Source organism: Drosophila navojoa, chromosome X (genome assembly GCF_054131105.1).
Source record: "Drosophila navojoa isolate 15081-1374.11 chromosome X, UAZ_NAV_1.0, whole genome shotgun sequence".
Taxonomy (NCBI): domain Eukaryota; kingdom Metazoa; phylum Arthropoda; class Insecta; order Diptera; family Drosophilidae; genus Drosophila; species Drosophila navojoa.
The window spans coordinates 15,523,927-15,546,780 of record NC_142895.1 but is presented as its reverse complement, the minus strand read 5'-3'; the positions used below and the strand labels follow the sequence as shown (position 1 = coordinate 15,546,780).

At 43.1% G+C, this 22,854-nt stretch overlaps 1 protein-coding gene across 2 annotated transcripts in view; it reads left to right on the top strand.

The window, feature by feature from the left end:
• The first annotated feature begins 3,746 nt into the window (after positions 1-3,746).
• NetA (Netrin-A) overlaps positions 3,747-22,854 on the top strand; it is a 58,117-nt gene continuing 39,009 nt past the window's right edge. The window contains exon 1 of one of the 2 annotated variants that reach the window (XM_089264977.1): positions 3,747-5,274. In XM_089264977.1, the coding sequence (XP_089121103.1) occupies positions 4,101-5,274 (1,174 nt within the window). In that variant the 5' untranslated portion in view covers positions 3,747-4,100. The remainder of the gene's footprint in view (positions 5,275-22,854) is intronic. The other variant, XM_089264976.1, reaches the window with a different exon arrangement.

The window sequence follows — 22,854 nt, the reverse complement described above, 5'->3', positions numbered from 1 at the left end:
TTATCGATTATTCCTCATCAAATATGTAAATACGAATTTGTCAGTATTTTTTGTGACTTTTTATTTGACATTTAACTATGGAAATATATCGACAATCGATTAAATTACAGCTATCATCTAAAATTTAAAATAATTTATATTTATCGATAAATTGATTGTCTTTTTATATGTCATGAAGTTAAACAAAATATCTCGATTGCAATAAGTAATCGATACATCACTAGTTAAATTATTCCGATTGGAATAATCGATCACTTACTTTCGTATTAGAGCAAATCAATCGATGCAACAATTTGGCACAGTTTGAACCACTGTGCATGACGCTGACTGCCTGGCTGGCTGTCTGGTGGGCCGTCTGTCTCTATGTCTGCCTGGATGTGCACTGTGACAACAAGGAGACACTGGGAGACATATATTTATTTTCTTGTTCCATTTAAAAACTTTATTTATTGACGCTGATAGGAATCTAGTCATCTATCTGTGCGTTTAGCTGCGCTGCCGCCCGCCTCCACCTCCACCTCCGCCTGCGGCGCGGGTGGGGTACTCTGCATGGCCCCCATATCCGATCTGCCTCTCTCTAGCCAACCCTCTCTCTCTCTCTCTCTCTCTCTCTATCTATTTCTCCTGCTCGCTCTCTGTCATCTTTTGGGCGGCAAATGGCTTTCACATGTTCGCAGCTCCGGCAATAAAATCGAGATACAAATGCAACAAACTGAGCCAACAGCAACAGCCAAACACTTTTGCGAAAAGACAAACAAAATGCTGAGATAAACATTGACCAAAAACTGACCCGTTCGCATAGAAAAAGAAATGGGGGGCGGCCGGGAGGGAGGAGGGCGGCTGGGATGGGTGGTCGGTCAGGTGAGCCGTTTTACCTGTGAGTTACATCCGTGTGAATACACAGGCTGCAGACCAGAAAAATAGGGGGGGCGGTAGAGAGGGGGGATGGGTCACTTGGTTCAATGTCGCATTTTATTGATGTCGCCAATAAACTGAAAGAGCGACAGAGCGAGAGGGCGAACGGGTGAGTGGGAGCGAGAGCACACAATAAACAAAGTGGCGACGAGACAAGTTGAGCTGCGTTTGACTAAACTGTTTGGCTCTCGACGCTGGGGAATGTTGGCAAAAGCGTCATAATCTAAAAATCTTGCCGCCGGCCGGCCACGAGACAAACAAAACAAAACAAGACAAACAAACAGCAACAGCAACAGCAACAACAACAATGCAAACAGACAGCCAGCCGCTTGGACTTGGCCCTTGGCCCCACCGCTCGGCACAAAGAGCGGCCTTTGTGGACGGCACTCGAAATCAGAATCCAAAATCCACACAACGACACACAATGCAATTTTCATTAAGCACCAAAGTTTCGAGCAGCTGCCTTTCAGTGGTACACCTACACCCACACACACACACACACATGCACACATGTACCCAATGGCGCCAAAGTAATAGAGCAAAAGTTCTAATGGCACATGAGCCCCACACAGATATGAATCCAGCTCCAGCCTCAGCTGAGGAAGTTGACCCACAACAAAGGAAGCGGAAATGAGCTCCTCTCTCTCTCTCTCTCTCTCTCTCTCTCTCTCTCTCTCTCTCTCCCTGTGCAATTACCTTTGCCTCCTTGAGGCAATAGCTCATATAATGAGCTGCCCTAATGAGTGGCTTTCATTTCAAATAATTGAGCGAATGGCCAAAGAGATAATTGCTATCAGTGCATACAATCGATATTTATTGAAGTGCAGCAAGGTATACGATAGTCCGGCCAGGTGTATGCAGGTGTGTGTAAGAAGCAGAAGCTCTCTTTAGGCGTGGACAAAGGATGTGTTTTATGTGCAACATTTGTTGGGTCTATGCATGGAATCTATTGAAATGGGAGCTTCGAATATATTGAGGAACAGACTCTAACTCTTTTTCACTTCCTTTACAAGGCAGTTTCTATACACTCTATATAAATATGATCGATATATACCGGTTCTTATGTGGTATAAGAAATTAAATGCTTCAAACTGAAAGTACTTTCGTATATCATATTATATCATATATCATTTTGAGTTTCAAAATATTTTTTGGTATTTATTATTTCGTTTATTTTTATTTATATCAAAATAAATGCCCAGATCTTTCGGGGTTCGGGGATCTTGTAGAGTTCATTTGCATAATTTTTACTTGTTTTGCATTGAACTTCATTACTCATTTTTTTAAATTTGTTTATATTGCTAAACAGCTGAAACTTTAGTGTAACTTTGATATCATTTAAACAATAAATGGTATTTTTGTAATTATCATATTAGAAATCAATATATACTCGATAGCAAAATGCATTTCTTTTCGCTCTGCTGTTCGTTTTGCAGTTCATAGTTTGCCTGGCGATTCTCAACTGGTTGCAGTTGGCTAATGAGCCAAATTCGGCTGGCAACTTCGGCCAATAGACTCTGTGTGAGCTGTGCTGCTGTTCATTTGGCTTTGGGTTTCATGGCTTCCAATTGTTGTTGTTGCGGGTGTTTTATTGACAATTAAACTCTAATTAAATGTGAATGGCAACTCATTAGTTTGGAGTGCGAAGCGTACGATAATATTTGAATAATATATGTATTTGAGAGAAATTAAATCAAACATTTTAATTGGGGTATTTTAGAGCTAGATTGGTTCGTTGTTGTTGTTGTTGTTGTCTGTGTATTGCATAATACGTGAGAATTTGTACAATTAGCGCTCGGTTTGGCTGTGGCGGTCAATGCCACGCCCACGCGGCACGCCTACGCCAAAGATACGGCCGACTGCAGTCAAAATGCATTTTCAGCTAATTACGAAACAAAAGCAAACAAAGCCTTAAACTCGAGTGGAAAGGCGGTTTAAGCCGAACGCTAAGCGCTTATCAGAGCGACGCAGGCAATGCAAGCAGCAGCAGCAGCAGCAGCAGAGGAGCAGCAGAGGAACAGCCACAGCAGCCGCAATATTAATGAAGCCATCGCATACACGCATCACATAATTTTGTGCCTTGCTCTCTGGCATGGCCCCCGCCCCTAGGTCTGCCACCCTTTGGCCGTCTCACGTTTTAGTTCAAAATTGATGATTTTCATTAACGACAAGTTAATAACTTAGGCCGCAGCCGTTTGGCGACTTCATTATCGATAGCAATCGGAAGGCAAACACAAGACATAAGCGACGCCTACTGTGTGTGCCTCGCCTCTGCCCCGTGACCCGGGACAGGCCGGCGCGTTTGGCGTTGTTTTGATATGCAATGTGGTTGGGTGCGATTTTGATGGCTGCCAGAACAACAAACAATGAAACGAGCGCACAAACAAACAACAATCAGCAGCAGCCTGCCACAAAATGTGTCGCCAAGTGGGCAATAAAATATAAATGCAGAGCCATGCTAAAAGTGCCAGCAACAAATGTTGCCAGCGCAGCAGCAGCAGCAGCAACAACAACCACCTGCAAGCAAAAATGTTGCCAAGCGACATTGAGTGCGCAAGCCAAATCGAGAGCGTGAGTCAGTGAGTATACGAGCCAAACGAGCAAGAGAGACAGCGAGAGCGAGAGCGAGAGCACGCCGTGGTGAGTTAGCACACACACAGCCAGCCAGCAACAAAGTGGATGCTGAGATGCTGCTCTGCGCTCTGCTCTGGCTGGCAACATATGTTGCCAAACATACGAGTGCAGACGCGATCGAATGCTGCACACGCACACAGCGACAGACACAGACACAGGCGCGCACACACACACAGGCACAGCAAACAAACAGCCGCTGACTTCGTGGGCTGGTGCGCGCGCTTCGTGCCCGACGATTACACAGTCGACTGTGAACTGGCAGGCCGACTTGACGTTAACCGAAGACCGAACGACGACGACAACCAGAGCAACGACAACCACGACCTACGCGACTCGCGCGCGATTTAAAACGCTCTCAACCCACGTACCAAAAAACGCTTGCGCGCGCTGCTCAGGACGCTGCCTGGCAAAAAGTGTAAACGGAACAATTGAGTGCGTTTCTGTGCTTGTGCCATTCAACTTGCAACAATTAACAGTTAACAGTGAAATATAAATACTTTTTTTTTTTCGTGTGATTTGTGTGTGATTTGCCCATTGTGAACGGCTGCGCCATGCAACGCTGGCAACTGTTTCTCTTGAGCCTGGGCGCGATTTCAGCGCTGGCCAAGCCCAACGATGCGTTCCTCAAAATGCTGTCCCTGCCCCGTGTCGAGGATCCGTGCTACGACTACGAAAAGGCACGCGCCTGCATTCCGGACTTTGTGAACGCCGCCTACGATGCGCCCGTCGTGGCCAGCAGCACCTGTGGCGCCCAGCAGCCGCAGCGCTACTGCGAATTCCAGGACCAGAGCAGCCGAGCAACTGGCTCCGGTTCCGGCTCCAGCGCTGGCGAGATGCAGTGCCACAGCTGCGAGGCGAACAGCTTTCCGCCACGCGCCCTCACCGATCTGAACAACTCCAACAACGTGACCTGCTGGCGATCGGCGCCGATTGCGCCCGGCTCCAGCTATGCCGGCGGCGGCCAGTGGGGCGACAATGTCACCTTGACCCTGTCCCTGGGCAAGAAGTACGAGCTCACCTATGTCAGTCTGCAGTTCTGTCCCCGTGCCCCACGGCCCGACTCCCTGGTCATCTACAAGAGCTCCGACTACGGCCGCACCTGGCAGCCCTTCCAGTACTACAGCTCGCAGTGCCGCCGCCTCTTCGGCCGGCCCGCCCGCACCACCGTCACCAAGCACAAAGAGCAGGAGGCGCGCTGCAGCGACGCCCATCGACATGGCCACGACGCCAACGGCGCTGGCAGCGGCGGCATGGCCTCGCGCATCGCCTTCAGCACGCTGGAGGGGCGACCCTCGGCCCGGGATCTGGACGCGTCGCCCGTGCTGCAGGACTGGGTGACGGCCACCGATATACGCATTGTCTTCTACCGCCTGCAGCAGCCCGATCCCCAGGCGCTGCTCAACATCGACTCGCCCGCCGATCTCCGCACCGGCAAATACAGCGTCCAGCTGGCGGGCAACAACATCGAGACCATTGGCGCCGCTGCTTCCGCGTCGGCGGCTGCCACTGCGGCAGCCGGACTGCACTACGCCGTCTCCGACTTCTCCGTGGGTGGGCGCTGCAAGTGCAATGGCCACGCCTCCAAGTGCTCGCCGGATGCCAGCGGACAGCTGAGCTGCGAGTGCCGCCACAATACGGACGGACGCGACTGCGAGCGCTGCAAACCCTTCTACTTCGATCGGCCCTGGGGACGAGCCACGGCACGGGATGCCAACGAGTGCAAAAGTGAGTACACTGAGAGAAACCAGACACAAGTTTTTACTGAATTTACATATAGAGAGGCTAATCTATATCGAAATTAGATTTAATCTAATACCGAATTGAGTGTGAAGTGAAATAACTGCAAAATTGTGTATAGTACACTGAAAGAAATTAAACCTGTGTTTTTGCTAGATTACAATTAACATTTGATGCCATATACATATATGAAAACAATATTTGAATTATTGAAAAACTGAGCTTAAATTAAGATTTTGTTTCTAAATGCTAATGTGAGTAGTACACTGAGAGAAACTACACTTAGGTTGTAACTAAATTTTTATTGAGATTTTAGTCAACATAAAAACGAGATTTCAGTTTTTTTACTAAATGGAGTTTGAATTGGAATTCGATTTCAAGTGCAAAACTGATACACTGAGAGAAAATACACTTGAGCCTTAACCAAATTGAGTTTGAATTGTGATTTGATTGAAAATCGAAATTAACTTAAAATGAAAAACAAACATTTCGCGTCTAAAATCTGGATATGTTCCAATTATATCGCAGCAATTCGTCTGCTTGTGATTTATACGATTTGACTTATTTTTAAACATATTTCCGATTGATGTTCCCCAACAATATATATTTCTCTTTGATATTTATGAGTATTTTATACATGTTTTTATTAAGCATAGGAAAAGTATTAAAAATTTATTGCACAGAATTTTGCGAACATCATATTAATTGCTTGGGCATTTAGATACCCATTGAGAACGGGCATTTGGCTGCAATGTGTGTAATGGGCAGCAGGAGGCGTGGTCGAGACCAGACAACAAAGTATATATATTCTTGATCTCAGGATTAGAACAGAAGAAACTTTTCCATTGAAAATAGGGAATTTCTGCTTGAAAGATTTGCCTGATATGTAGGTAGCAGGAGGCGGATAGTAGAAAGTGACGTATCATAAATTATATATAAGTAGGTATTGATCGGGGTGCCTTTGGATGAGTTGGACTAGCTCTGCATTGCTGTGGATCTCGAGATAGAGAGAAGAGAAAAAACTTGAAGAATTTTAAATTCGAAATTTAATGAAGAATGATTTGATTTAAATGTAATTCTGCAAATATATAGTTGTATATAATCTTCATCAAAATTATCACTAGTATAAAACTAGCTCTCATTCCTGAAACGCAGAAAATGTTTTTAGAAATTTTTGAATATTTTTATGGAAAGGCCAATTAAAACTTTCTAAAAATTCTGAACCATTTCAAAAAATTTCTTTGTATTACTGAAAAATGCCGTCAATTGGCGAAAGTCTTGGGGAATATTTCATTTTCGATTTGCTCTTGACATGCCAAAATATTAAAAAATGAAAGAAAGAAATGAAAACATTCAGCTACATTCTGTTGGCAGTGAGCTCTGAAGGAGTCGCTGGCGTGGGAGGGTTGGGCGGCTCTATGAATGATGAACTGCGCGTTCGTTGGGGTTGCTGAGGCTGAGTGTGTGGATGTTGGGTGGCTGGCTGGCTGATTGGGTGGTGCTGTGTGGGTGGGGGTACGGCTTAAACGACTCAATTTCAATCCAGACGACGTTTCGAGTCGCGTGTGTTTAGTTTTCGACTTAAAAATTGGTGATGGCATTTTGAATGTTGCGGGGGTTGCAACGTGCTCACAGAGAGGGAGCGGGGGTGGGGGCAAGGCGTTGGTTGCTCTTTTTGTGAAAGATTTGATTTCGTTCTGCTGCTTCTTCCACATAATATGAAAGAGTGGCTCCAGTGGCTCGAGCGGGCGGCGTTCAGTGTTTGCGCTGCAGATTTGGCTTAAACATAATTGAACAACAGCGGACACGTGTGGAGTGCAGAGCGCGTTTCAATCAATCGGCAACTGTTGGGCCAACCCTCGCTGGCAATCGACTCCGTTTACCTTTGGCCAGGGCATCGCATCAACAACAACGGCAAACAAACAACAAACATGCAATCAATACTGCAACGCTTAAGGAAAGTCAGCTGAAGAAATAACCAGAGCAACGAGAGAGAGAGAGAGAGAGAGAGGGAGAGGGCGCAAGTTAGTGTGAGCGAGAGGCAACTAGTTGTATTTGCTGCTCAGCTAAACCCTCGCAATTAACCCCCTGCCCAGGCCAGAGCAGCGCTCTCAGCTCAAACAATAAACGCGAATTTAAGCGAAATTAATTTGATAAGCATTTTCAAAAGAATCGACGCGATTGCGAGCCGTCGACTCGCGGGGGGACTGTGGGGGGAGGGGCACTGCTGCTGCCTTAGGGGTAGCGTTTCTATTACATATTTCATTTGTTTTGCTTTTGTGTGTTGATTGTCATGTTGTTGTTGTTGTTGTTGTTGTTGTTCTTTGCTGTGGCACGATCCGCAGCGGGGCAGCCAGCTGCTGCCCAGGCTCCAAATTTCGCAAATATATATAGATATGTATGCATATACATATGTGTATATATTTATGTATGTGTGTGTGTGTGTGTGCTCAGTCTGCTCTGCGCTGGCCTTGTAAACGATGTGTCAATGTTTTTGTGGCACTTGCTGCAAGTGGCATGTACCGTGCGCATCTCGCGTGGATGCCACATGCCAAACATGCCACAGCAGCAGCAGCAGCAGCAGCAACAATCAGATGAGAATTGCATTTTTTGCACGGCTCGAGGGGAGGGGGCGAGCCGTTGCTTAGTGCATAAATCACACAGTGCGCCACGAGGTCCAGGCAAACAGGACAAACCAAAGGCCGAGGACATGGGCATTGCCCAGGCTGCCTGGAAGCGAGGCAGGCAGGCCGGCTGGCAGGCAAAATCTGAAGGGCGGGCGGGCAGGCAGGCGCGTCTGTTATCAGAGCTGGGCCACGTGTGGCAGCAACCGCTGCGCTTTATTAGGGTTGCAAATGCAGTGCCGGACGGCACGGCGACCCTTCCACGGCCACGGAGCACGCCCCTTTGCCTGCCACGCATATGTTGCATGTTTATGGGCAAACGAAATTAACGCTCTGCCAAACTTTTGCCTTTGACGTTCAATGTGACCTCAACAACAGCAACAACTGCCGGCAATTACAACCAACAACAACAACAGCAACAACAACAGCAGCAGCACAAGAAAAAACCAGAGAAAATTGGAAAATTTTTGCGTCGCATCTCTACAAATATGCCTCATTTTTGGCACATAATGAGTGCGTGTGTGTGTGTGTGCGTGTGTGTGTGCGTGTAATTGCTGTTAACAACAACTAATAACAACTAACGCCTCGTTGTGCGCTGAGATCTATGCAGCGAGCCCGCATAGATTTCAATTAGACGAACGTAATCCGACAGCCAAGCTAAAGGAGTCTTTGCACCATGGACGAAATACACATTTTGGTGGGCATAAAATAAGAGCTGCTAAAGCCTTACATGCATATCTAAACAGTACAATATTCACAGTTAGGTTCTGCTATTTTATATATGTATATAATTATATATCTATGTACATATATACATATGTATAGACTATATAATATATAAGTAAATATCCCAATTAAATAAAATCAAATAATTTTAAACTTCTTCTATGAGCCAGTGTTAATTAGTGTTGCCTAGTTAGTACTCATTTTAAGTATTTTTAACTTCTATCAACAGTGAGTATATTTATACTGGCATCCCAGAGTTTCATAGGCCATGTATAAACTCTCTAGTTCAATGCCTCGATTAAGTGCTTAGAGTATTCTAATTTAGGCATTTTTAAAAGGAGGTTTGCAGGGGACAAAATATTAAAGAGTAAACTTTTCCATGGTAAACCTTTTTATTTTTATTAAATTTATTATTAAGTTTAACTTATATTTAAAAAAAAAAAAAAAAATTATATTAAACTGTTCTCTTTGAAAAAAAAAAATTATATAAAATATTAAAAAAATAAAATAAATAAATAAATCCAAATCTAAGTAATATAATCTAATTTGCCTAGGTAGCTAGGTTAGGCTTGAGGCGGGAGCAAACTACTTTGTACCTTTATAAGATTTTCTTGGGATGTGAAATGCTTAGAGATTTTAAATATTAAAGACAAAGAAAAATTTTAAAAAATTAAAAAAAAATTGTATTATTTAAATCACATTCAACTTTGACTAAAATAACTTCCATAAACAATATATATAAAGTTGAATGTGATTTAAATAATACAATTTTTGCAAATCTTTAGATATCTAGCCAATAGTAGCTAGACCAAGCATTAGGCGGAGCATGAGACTTTGAGCATTATGATTCGAAACATTGAAGACAAAGTCAAATTTATTTGATTTAAATCACATCAAATCAAGTCAAGTTTTCACTATGCCTGAAAGAACTTCCATAAAGAATTCCAAATCTCTAGATATTTGGCCCATAGTAGCGAGGCGAGGCGTGAGGCGAGCGCATGTGACTGTGCTGCCACATTGGTTGCATCAACCAATTACACACACACACACACACACAGACATTGCAAAGTAATGCGAGTCTATGCAAATTGTCAGTTTTTGTCATGTTTCCAATATAAATTGAGTTGCCTAGGCTGCAATTTGATTTGCGCTCGAACTCAATGAAATTGAAATTGTAGACAATTTGCCTTAAGCTAAAAGAAAATACAAATTAAATGGACTAAATGATGCAGCTGCAACAGGCAAAGCGCATCGATTCTAATTTAGTTGAGTTCAATGACAAATTTTCCTTTTGCTAATGCAAGAGAAACTAAAACTCTTCGACTATACGAGAGAGTTAAGGCATTAGCAGGAGTTTTGAGCCAGCCAGATTTTAGTTCTAGTGCCAGGTCAAAGGTCTGTGGGGCTTTAGCTCTGTCTCTTTCTTTTTGTAACCCCTGTCAGCTGCTCACTAATCGCATGCAAACGTGCCACGCCTCATTTATATGGCCAATGAATGGCACATTAGCAGCACTTTATCATAATTAAAATGCAAGCCATGCCACACACACAAACACACACACACAGAGAGAGCGACGCCCACCCAGCAGAGGCGCCCACATCAGGCAGGCGCCAAAAAAACTTTTGCAAAAAATAGAGGTAAAAAAAAAATTAACGAAGAGGAAAAATAAAGAGAAATTGCTATTGGAGAAGAAACTGGCAAAGATTTAGAAATAGTTGATGCCAGCAGCAGCAACAACAACAACAACAACAATGAAATTTTTGCTGCATTATAATAAAAGCAAATTCAAGGCATCTAAAATTAAATCGCAGCCGCAGTTGAGTTGAGTTGGTTTTTATTTGCTTTATTTTCGTTTCTTGATGTGGTTGGGGATGCGGCAATAAATAAATTTAAATCTTAAGCCGTTGGCAAATCAAGACATTACTCATACGCCGTGCGGCCGCGGCGTACGGAAATAGTTGGACCAAACACGGCCAACTCACTCGCCGTGTGATGGACGCGCTCTAATGCTAAACGCGTCATGATAAATGTGCCAGCGGCTTTCAGCCAAATGCCTGGCAAATTAGCCAAACAATTTGTCCAATCAAATGAGCCGCAGCGACAAAATACAATGTGTATGTATGTGTGTAAGAATCGGTCAATAGAAGCATATATGCATATGTATGTGTGTATTTGTGTGAAGCGATGCGTCAGCTATCATACATAAAATCAACAGCATCTCAAGGCTATGCAACATAGTCCTATAATTTATATACATATACATATATATATGTATGTATTTATGTATATATTTATATATATTCATATATTCATATCAACTGTATTTGTTTTATTTTCTTAAATCGCATAAATTTCAACTGTTGCGCGTCACTGGACTACATTTATCTTGTGTCTATTTAGGTTGATATTTATATTTATATATATATATATGTATGTACATGTATATGTGTATGTATATTAAATTAATTAAGGCGAGCAACTGATTTATTTACCTGTTAATTAACAGCGATTAATTAGCTTGATGCGCCATTCAAAGCCAGCTACAAGCTGAATTGGCCATAAAGTTCTAATGCCAGCGGCGCCTTTGTATACCCATTGAATTGTGCGTGTGGGGCATGAACGACTAGCAGCCAAGTGGAATTCCAGGCAATGCTAACTGTGCAGTATTTACGGTTTCAGTTCAAGTCTCTTACCATTTATATTGATTTATTTATAAATTGTATTTCTAGGAAATCGATTTACATAAATATTTATTTCATAATAAATATTGGTTTATCTACAAGTTGTAGTCCCACAAGATCATTATTTATAATAATAAATATTTATTTGATACATACATATATCATATGGCATTTAAATATATTTGTGTGAGCAATATACAGGGTATATAGTAGACAGTTTTCATAGATTTCAATCTCTGTAAATGATTATATTATGATGTATAAGCTTATATATGTAATCGATATAAATTATACAAACTTAAATATATACAGGGTAGCTATTAGTCGGTATACACTATATTATTCACTTATAAATGTCTATTAGTCGCCTACGCTCAGCTCGATTGCTGAGATCTCTTTAAATGTTATTAATAATATTTTATAGTACTTATAAGCACATAATGAGAGTGAAAGAGAGAGAGAGAGGGTATCTACTGGCACAGCAAGCTCATCTCTTTGTCATCTGAAAAAAAAAAACAAACAAAATCTTACAAGATAATTCGCTTTCAATGCTCAACATGCACTGGACACAGAGTGAGCGAGAAGGAGAGACCGAGAGAGAGAGAGAGAGAGAGGGCAGCAAAATTTTGCAGTGATTCACGCATTCATAAGAGATCCATCAACTGCGCTCGGCTCTCGGCTCGCATGACATATCAATATGTGGCGCATATGTTCCGGCACAGCTAGAGCTGAATGGGCAGCAGGAGCAGCAAAAGCAGGAGGAACAGGAGCAGGAACAGTCAGAGATTGCCGATTCGTTGATGGATTTTTCATTGGGTTCGAACATTGGCTCGAAATTGCATTGTCGTGTCCTCAAGTTATTTGCCCGGAATAGTTAACTTTGACTGCTGACCCACCTCTCCCCTCCCCTTCTCTGCCTCCCTCTCTCCCTCGCTTTTTCTGTTTCATTTTTTGCTTACCTTCCCGTATGTTTTTTTTCATTTTCTTTGCCCACATTTTGGGCCTTGTTTGGCCTCGTTTGCCACATTGTGTATGCAGCTGCGGAGCTGGCGCTGATTTGGCTGCTTTGTGTGTGCATGTCCTGTGGCTATAATTTCGTGCCTAGCCGGGATACGTTACCAAGAGCGGCTCTAGCGGTGGCCAGCTCACGCTCTCGTCCCTCGCTCTCGTGCATTGTCAGTTTTCATCAGTTAGATTTTTGTCATTTTTTTAAGTTTTTTTTTTTTTTTTTTGGAGCTGGGCAAAGGAGAGGAAAACGCAACGCGCAAAAATCCTTTGGCTCCCTCGGCCCGTTGTCATTTTAATTGTTGTTTACTGGGCTTGTCAAATGCGCACTTCACTGGAGCAGCACAAAAAAAAAAAAAAAAACGAGATGCAGGGGTAACAAAAAACAGCGCCAATGCCTGGCGGGGATCCCAACAGTCGGCGGGACTTTGGGACTGTCCATTGCTGAAGCTCTGACAGCTTTCGACAGACCTGGGCTATGTCATTCGTCATGGCGTCCGCTGTCTGTGACGAGGCTGTCACAGCCATACGCTCTGATTTACTGGCCAGCACACACACACACACACACACACACACACACACACACACACATGCACACACACACACATGCACACACACACACACTCACATACACCTAAAGAACACACCTTTGCGACAGCTGAATGGCAAGTGCTAACACGTTTGCCTAATGTTTGCGTTTGTATTGTTTATGTTTATGAATTTTAAACAGTCAACGGTCGCTGCTGTCCTTGCCGCTGCCCGTCCTTGGGCTGCCTCCTCTTTTGGTGGCAAATTCACTTAGCCATGTTTTTAATAAGCTAGCACACAGTCAACAACAATTGCCAGCGACGTGCGCAAACAGAGCCGTAAAGAAAGAAACAAAAAAGAAAAAAAAAATGAGACAAATGAAAATGGAATGAGAGAGAAAAAGTGAAAATCACTTGGCTGTTGCTTTATATTTTGTTGCAATTTATGTTTTATTTATTGTCGAGGCAAAGTGCTCAAAGCGCCAAAGGGCCAAGCCCCCTGGCCGCCCCTTCACGTGCCCAAAGTCCGAACCCTTTATTTGCCTTTGCCAGCGCCCCACCTAATGCCGGATTTAACTCTGGCCGGGGCTTTCAAGTGATTATGATTATTTTTTATGCACATAACGTTACATATGCGGGCCAACCCCAATGCTAAAGCCAAAGCCAAAGCCAGAGCCAAAGCCAAAGCCAGAGGTAAGGCGAGAGATAGAGCGAGAGCGAGAGAGAGAGCGAGAGCGAGAGCTGCAGGCTCATCAGGCCACGTCAAAAGCAAAAGCCAGCCAGCAGCCAGAAATATGGAGTAGCTAGACCCCAAAAGCAGCCAAAGCACACACACCCATATAAACAAACAGACACACGCACACACACGCACACGCACACACACACGCACACATTTACAAATTGAAAAGTCAACCAGCGGCCAGCATATGCAAAAGCCAACCAGAGCTCCCCAACGAAGCTTCTATGCTCTTAGATAGCCAAATTAGGTTGGATAGACATTGCCCAGATAGCTGCATATATTGCATAGAAAGCTGACTTCTTATAGCTAGCTAATGGAAGGGAAGAGTGCGATCTGATTGGTTCCAAAGAACAGGTTCGAATTCAGTTAGCTTTGAGAGAGAGAGAGAGAGAAAATGAAAACTGGGAATGAAGAGATCAGTGTGAATGGAATGAATAGAAGAGTATAGAATAGAATGAATGGTTTTGTATCAACTTATTCTACAAGGTAACTAGTTCCAAACTTGTGTTAGCCTAGAGTTAGAGTTAGGGCATGAAATGGAAGCTAAGAATGAATAGATTACTTGGGATAGACATACATATGTAAATCTACTTTAAATGGAGCACATATGCACACACATTTGTGGACTACTTACTTAGCAGAAAGTTCATGGAACTAGTTCATTTGAACTAACAGCGAGTTCACATAAGTAAATTGAAAGAAAACTCCAAAAATAAAGCTCATCTGCAACGGAACTAGTTCCAATGAACAAGCTAAATTTTCCATTAGCTCAAGTTGGAGCATAAAATGGATTGAATAGAATGAATAGTTCAGTTCAATTTAACTCTATATAAAATCATCTTTCAAGCAGCACGGATATGAACAGCTCAATTAACACAGAGTTCATGGAACCAGTTCATATGGAACAGCTGGCAGAACGCATTGCTAGCCAATGGACAAAGCTCGAAAACAAAGTTCCAAAGAACAAAAAAAAGTTCATGCAACTGGCTCAAAAGAAACTTCTGGAAGTTCGACTGATTTGCTTAGCCCATGGAGCCAAAACAGACTCACCTGCAATGCGCAACTGGTTCCAAAGAACATGTCAATTTTGTGTTAGCCTTGAGTGAGAGCATGAAGCATCATGTGCAAAGGTAGCCAAGCGCAGGCGTCAGCGGGGCACAGCGGGGCATTTAGGCTGCTCCTGTCTGCCTCTGTGTATGTGTGCGTGTGCGTGTGCGTGTGTGTGTGTGCATGTTTGCTGAAGTGTAGCCCACAGGGCAGCCGTAAGGACATCAAAACGTTGCGACATGCGGACGAATGGCTTGCGTTGATTTTTACTGTTATTACTTGGGCCCGGACAATATGTCCATGGGCGACTGTCCATGTCTGACCAGCTCTTCCCAGGTCTCGCCCTCTTTCTCTCTCTGTCTCGCTCTCCCGCTGTTGTCTATATGTCTGGCCATTTGTGTTTTGTATAAGCAGTTAATTGGATCAGAGTCCAGCGTCTCCTCCTCCGAGCACATCTTGTTGCAGAAACGGCATAAGAGATTGTTGCATAGCTCGTGGCACTGGCAGCCAGCTAAATAATTCATTAACTGTCAGCCAACAGCCCAAATGCCCAAATGTCAACATCGGCTCCAAGCGACCAGTTGAAGATGTCTATCGCAATGGCAGGTGGAAGGCAGACAGAGATGGCGAGAGAGAGAGAGAGAGAGAGAGAGCGCTGGGCGAGATGTTGTCTCAAGTCAGCGCCAAGTCTTGGAATCTACGATATTATTCTCATCATCATCTGCTGCTGCTGCTGCTTCTTCTTCTTCTTCTTCTCGTTCAGTTTTACTAATAAATTTGTATATAAAAATAGCAACAACGGCATCTGCTTAAGCATACGTCAAGTACAGCTCCCCCATGGCAGAGCATCGGGGTTTCTTTGTATTTGTTGTACAGCTGCTGCACTTGCGCCGTTGCTGTGCAATTCTACTGAATTCAAAATTCCAAGTTCTTAGCCTTCATCCCCACCTCCACCTCCTGCTCTGTCAATATGCGAAATGTTAAATCGTAACTGCCAATGCCAATGGGTTTAGGAGGAAGCGAGGTTACATTTGGCTGCTGCTGCTGCTGCTGCTCCTGCTTCGCCTCTTCTCTACTCTTCTCTTCTCTCAGTTTCTCTTCTTTTTTTTGCGCGCGCGCGTCTGAAGCTGCTCATGCGCAACAACAACAACAATAACACGAAACAACAATAGACAGCAACTGCCTGGGCTACCGTCTACTGAAGATGGTATATCATGCCTATAACACAGGCTGCGGATCTGTGTGAAGCGATTAGCGCGGGTTGCCCCCAGAGTTGGTGGCTGAGCTGTAGCTAAAGGTAGCTAATGTCTGTCTGCAGTGGACAGATGTGCCTATGGCGAGTTGAGTTAGTTGAGTTTCAGATTGAAAAGTAAAGGAGGCAGAAGAAGGCGAGATGGATCTCTTGACGAGTATCCTAGATCAGTAAGACCGTTGATCTCAGAATCGATGAAGGTTTTTAGTAAGTCCTTTATAAAGAATTGGCAACTGTTTTAATTAATCGATAACTCTGCCTGTATTGATTTTATCGAATGCTCAAATTAAATTATTATTTATCCTGCGTCTTTCGAGTCCTCGAATTTGATATTTACTATGTTAGATTTATTACATTTTGAATACCGACTTCACGTCTCAGAAATATTTCTAAAAATCAAGTTTAATTGCATTTTTAAGCAATATTATATAATACTATATATTATTAAATGCCAATATTAAATAATTAATATGTAAAGAAATGCTTTGTGATTATCTTTTAGAAGTTTACCATTTAATAAAAACTTAAAAATTGTATTTATAATTTGCATTTGTACTAGAGTATTGGCTGATCAAATGTAAACAATCTCATTAGCTGAGGCGAAGGGCTAATTTAATACCAGGATGTAAACCAAGTGCGATATAAATCATTGGTTCTCAATTGAAATACAGCTGGATGGGCTTGAGTAAACAAATCATTATTTATTTGCCTTACTCTTAATTTGTGTTTAAGTGAGCTCCCCTCTAGGGATATTCGAAGTAAACTTAGCCCCATATAACGGTAAACAAATTGTAATAATTACAATATAAATAATATAAATAGTTGGCGTAGTAACAATAAATGGTTTACACTTGTTATTCAAAGAGTTCTGCATTCCAGTCAAAAAAAAGGGGGTAAAGAAACTCTGCCCAAAGTTAAACAAAATGCAAAACTTTTGCAGGCAAGCTTGCTGATTTTTTTTTTTTTTTTTTTTTTTGGGCTGGGAAAATGCAGTTTAATAGCTTTGCAAGTTGAGCCCTTGAAACTTTATTAAAATAGTTTGTAAAACGGTTTGTCTAAAAGACAAACACACAGAGACAGCAGCAGACGAGATTAGCAGCATTGAAATGATTTAGAGCAACTTGTTGAGCTGCCCTCGCTTGCTGCTTACCTAATGATATGTATGGCATAAAAATCCAAAAATGAATAAACCGAAGAGGAGGAGGAGGAGGAGGAGAGCCAGAAACTAGCTGCCGCAGCGCCGACATAAATCAAAATTTGTGCTGCAGCAACATCTCTCTCTCTCTCTCTCTCTCTCTCTCTTTCACACTGTCTGTCTTGCTTTTTACCTTTGCTGGCAAGTTGCCGCCGCCCCAAACGTGGGGGCAACATGCGAAGCTGCCACTTGGAAATGGAGTTGCTGTTGCCGCTGCCGAGTGGCAGTTGCAGCCGCAGGAGCCGCCCGTCAAGTGCCGCTAAACGTAATGTAAATAAGCATTTAACTACAGGCAATAGCAACAAGCAACAGCAGCAGCAGCAACAGCAGCCTCAACAACAACAACACCAATAAATGGCATTACAAACAACGGGCAAATAAATCGCATTGAAGCGCAAATGCGCCAAAGATGCAGCTCAGATGAAAAGCAGCGTCGTTGCCGTTGCGCATTTAACATTTACAACATGCAACAGATTTATGCATGCAACAACAGCAGCAACAACAGCAACAGCAGCAGCAGCTACAACACATGGTGTTGACTTATGCTGGCAGCTTTCAAGGCGTCGGCTGCCCAGCAGAGCTCTAGCTGCGCATTTGAACATGCAACATGCCACATGCCACATGCCACAGCAAGCAGCCGCTGCACCCCCTCCAAACACTGCCCACCGCAACTTTAAATACAATGCTCAAGTTTAGCTGAATTGATGTGCAAAACATTTCGCCCAAAGCCAAACAATAATTATGCAAAAGCTAAAGCCCGAACCTAGCTCTAGTCTGACTAACCAAGAAGATAATGTCTCTATTTGCAGTTGCGTGTAGGAGTAGGAGTCTTATAGCCACTCGCTCATTGACAACTCTGCGCAATTTACCAATCATTTCCCTGCTCAGCGGAGCTAATTAATCAACTGAGCCGATGTGGCACAGCGATCGGGCCAGCTGTTTGATGAGTTGGCCAAGAGTTGAACAAGTCAACAGTGGAGTGTTGAGTCGCTGGCACTTTCTTTCGCCTGATTATCGCCTCGGAGCAGAACATTATTTGCCAGGCACTAAATCATGAACGTCTGGGGGCCTCTGCTCCAGCAGCAGCAGCAGCAGCAGCCCCAGCCGCTCCCCCCATCCCAGGCTGCCTGTCAGCGGGCAAATTTATACCGAAACTAAAAAGAGAGAAGCAGAGAGAAAACAAGAAGAAACGAAGTCATAGATGCGAACAAGTTGCGCAAGTGGCCCACAAGGTGGAGCGCCATATGGCAGGCAGCGACGTCGACAGCGACAGCGACAGCGATGTCGGCGTAGGTGTGAAGTGCAATCAAAGTGCAGCGGGCCAAGCAGGTGCCAAAGTTGTTTAATCACAAGACTTTAACACACAATTTGTGTCGGGTTGGGAATGGAAAATCGCTTGGGGAATTGGGGTTAGCCATGAAAGGGGGCTGCCAGAAGCTACCTTTGAGGCACACACAACCACACACACACACACACACACACACACACAGACAAATATAGCTGTTGTGCTGTCAAATAAAAAGCTCATTAGTCGATCGTTGGCGACCGAATTGCAACATGCCGCTGGGCCACGCCTCCCTGAGGGGCTAGATAAACAAAAGAGAGAAAACGACACCTAAAAAACGCAATAAAAATAAATCACAAAACAAAATCAACTCGACTACAACAACAACAACAACAAAGAAGACAAACAACACCGCCAATAGCCATGCAAATGGAGCAAAACTAAGTGACTAGATAAAGATAATGGCATAGATAAAAATCAGACAATAGTGAAGCTGACCTTGATATCGATAACTGTGTCTCGGATGTCAAGTTATCGACAAACAAGTTGGGGCTGTGGCCCCCGAAAGCTGCGTGGGTGCCGACACAGGCCAACAGGGCTGAGCAACCAAGAGTCAAACTAGAGCTTACGACGAATCGAGTTCGATTGAGGCTTCGCAATGTAAAGTTCCGTTATACTGAAAATTCACTTTGAGATTTGTAGTCAAATTAGTTTGTGATGAGTAACTGGAATAATAGATATTATTTCTGTATAGGATTCGTTTTCTCCTAGCTAGCAAATGCTCATAAATATAGTTTGTTCTATGTAGCATAGTGTAGAGATTGTGATGCTTTCGATAGCACTTACTGCATCATTATTTCCATCTCTTTCCTTTTCTTACTTGTTCTCTGTCTCTATCTGTTTCTGTTTCTCATTCTCATTCTCTTCTTCATCCTTTCTCTCTCTCTCTCTCTCTCTCTCTCTCTCTCTGACTTTATTTCACGCTCTTTTTACCTAGCCTTATCCATTTCTTTGTCTCACTTTTTTTTATTCATCCTGTCATGTTCACTCTCTCTCTCTCTCTCTCTCTCTCTCTCTCTTGCACTCACACTCTCTCTCTCGCTATCTCTATCTCCTATTTCACTTATTCTATATCCTTATCTGTCTCTCTCACACACTCGTGTGTCTTTGTCCCCTACTATGACTTTTCCTCCCACTTTCTATCTCTTTCTCCGTCTCTCTCTCTCAATTTCTGTCTGTTCATCTCTCTCTCTCTCTCTCTCTCTCTCTCTTTCACTCGATATCTCTATTTCTTATTTTATTTTTCCATTTTTTCATATCTCTCTTACTCTTTTCCTCACTTTCACTCTCTCTCTCTCTCTCACTCTTCAGCTTTCCAATCATCGTTAGATCTCGTTTGAGCACCGAGAACAAATAGCACTATGGAAACCTTTTGTGTTTCCGAATTGGCCAAATAACTTGAAAACTTGCAATAACGCACGCAGTTTTCACTATTTTAGCCTAAAACTATTTGCTGTTCAAACACAGGCAGAGGCAGAGGCGCAGAGCCTGGCCACATACCATAAATCTAATTTGGTTTTCATAGAACTTTTTTCTCTCCGTTTCTTTTTTTCGGCACGAACATCGAATGTTATTTTGGGCATTTTAGCTTTAATTAAATTTTGCGCAAATATTCGAAAAGATATTTCAAAATCGAGGTGGTTGCTGCTGCTGTTGTGTAGAGCAACCACCGCATTTGGGGGTGGCTGGCCCGCCCACTAAAACGCACACCTGTTTGGCAGGTGAAACGCAAAAGGATTCCTGCCAAAAACTGGCCAGGCCTATGCTCTCATCTCTCATCTCCCATCTCTCGTCCAGGCTGACAAGTTGAGCGTTCCTTCGATTTTGTTTATCTTCAGCTGAGTTGGGAGTTGGACAGTTGACAGGCGCTAAAAGACGATGGGATTAACTTATCGAAGCGTATAAAAAGGCAAGAGCCCAACAACAACAGCAACAACAACGACGACGGAAGGTGTATTTGATTGTAGAGAGTAAAATGTCGGGGGCCTTGTCTAACCAGCGGATACTCATCATGCTCTTCATTCCATTCCACTCGATGCTCACAGCATTCAAAATATTTTCATTTGACAAATTTTGTATTATATATTTTGCGAGTGGTAGCTGTTGTTGTTGTTGTTGTTGTTGCTGTTGTTGCTGTTGTTGCTGCTTCTTTCTTGTCTACACTTGTGTACAGGGGGTATTATGTATTTTTAAGCTAGTTTGTCAGGCAGATCAGAAGTTCGTTGACATTTGCAGAGATTATTGTTGTACCTAGTCAAAGGCTTTGGCATAGCATAAATATGGGTAAAATTTTTCATTATCAAACTGATTAATATCCCATTATTAAATGTAATATCTACAGATCCTTACAAATAATTAATTGTAAATGATTAGATAAGATAATTGGATGTAAATACTGACTTCTAGCCCTTATATAGGGACTAAGGTTAAATGATGACTGCGCTATAGAGTCTTAGACAAGAAGCTGCAATAAAGAATTCGCTCTCTCTGTCTCTCTCTGTCTTTTTATCTGTTTCTCTGTCTCTTTCTCTCTCCGTCTCCTTCTCTTTCTCTCACTGTCGTGTCTCTGTCCTCTCTGCGGGGAAGCACATTCTCTCTCTCGTCTCTATTTCTCTCTCTTCTGTGTCCTCATTCTCTCTCTCTGTCTCTTTTTCTCTCTCTTTCTCTGTCTCTATCTTTCTCTGTCTCTATCTCTCTCTTTCTCTGTCTCTTTCTCTCTCTCTGTCTCTTTTTCTCTCTCTCTTTCTCTGTCTCTATCTCTCTCTTTCTCTGTCTCTTTCTCTCTCTTTCTCTGTATCTATCTCTCTCTTTATCTCTCTGTCGCTTTCTCTCTCTCTCTCTTTATCTCTCTGTCGCTTTCTCTCTCTCTCTGTCTCTTTCTCTCTCTGTCGCTTTCTCTCTCTCTCTGTCTCTTTCTCTCTCTCTCGTGTCTCTCTCTCTCTCTCTCTCTCTCTCTTACTCTTCAGCAATCTCAGCTGCTCTTAGTTCTGTTCACATCATAACTATTTTTTATTCCTAACCAATATTAAAATTTTCAACAATTCTTAATCGAATTTCTACTAATTGAAATATAAACAATTCAAAATTATTGCCATCTCTAACAACTCTTTCAGTCTCGCTCTTTGTCCGCTTAGCTTCTGCTCGAATTCTAGTCTTTAGCGTATTTCGTCTGCGGCTTGCTGCATCTCTATTCGGGCCCGCTTTGAAATGTGGCCAACACATTTGGGTGGTTGGTTTTGTCTGTTTATGTTGCTGTTTATTTGCCAAGGGCGCTATAGCCCGAAAAAGCAGCACCCACACCCACACCCACACCCACGCGCAGCGCCCTGCTCTCTCCATTTCAGCGTTAGGCTCACTTTAATTTGACAATTTTTCTCTTTCAGCCTCTCACCCTGCCCGCTTCTTTTTTTTTTTTTTTTTTGTGGCACATAAAAAATCTTGAGCACGTAATTATCCTTTTTTTCGGTCGGCACGATTCCCGCTCAGCCGCTGCACCACCCAGCCACTGGCTCTGGTTATGCACTTATTTATTCGACATGTTGTTGTTGCTGTTGCTGTTGTTGTTGTTGTTCGGGCGCCTTGTTGGAGCTTTCAGCTTCAGGTCGCATAGTACTTGCTATTTCTTTGGCTATTCATTTTATGACATCTTGTTATTTTTATTTTTATTGAGTTGCCTTTTGTCGTTCGTACCCAATCCCGATCCCCTTCCCCTTCTCCTTTGCCCTCCCCCACTCTTGTCGCTCTCACTGTAACTGTTTTTTTTCGTTTTATTTTTCTTTATTTTGGTATTTTTTTTTCTCTGTTTTTGTGGGTGCTACATAAATTGTGGCCTCGTTGTCAGCCGCTGCTTTCGGCCCGGATGCCATTGTTGGTGTTATTAATATTGGCCTGCAAACGAGCTTATTAGCGGCACGTTGTATCTGCCCCACTCCCAGTCCCCCTCCCAGTCGCACTCTCAGTCCCCATCCCAGTTCCAGCTCCAGTCAAGAGCGACACCTCACCTAAGAACGTTGACAACTTCACTGACGAAGCTGGACATGTGCCGCCTCCTGCCCCCAGATCAAATATCATATCGTACCCTTCTCCAGCTAACAACAACAACAACAACAACAACAACGATCCCAGCTGCGCTCTGCCGTCTAATCTGGCTGCTACAAGATCTAACAGCTCTGATTAGAAATCAAAGCCTTTTGCCGGAACAATTTTCGCAGCGACAACAACAACAGCAACAACAAACAACAACAACAACAACTGTGACGAGCCTAACATCCATAATCAAATGCAAATTATCAACAACTATCACAGCAACAACAACGACAACGACAACAACGGGGCGTGTCTCGCATAGACCACAACAACAACAACAACAAAAACAATAGAAAAAGTTTTTGGTTTTTTTTTTGGGGCTCTTCGATATTTTCCGGCT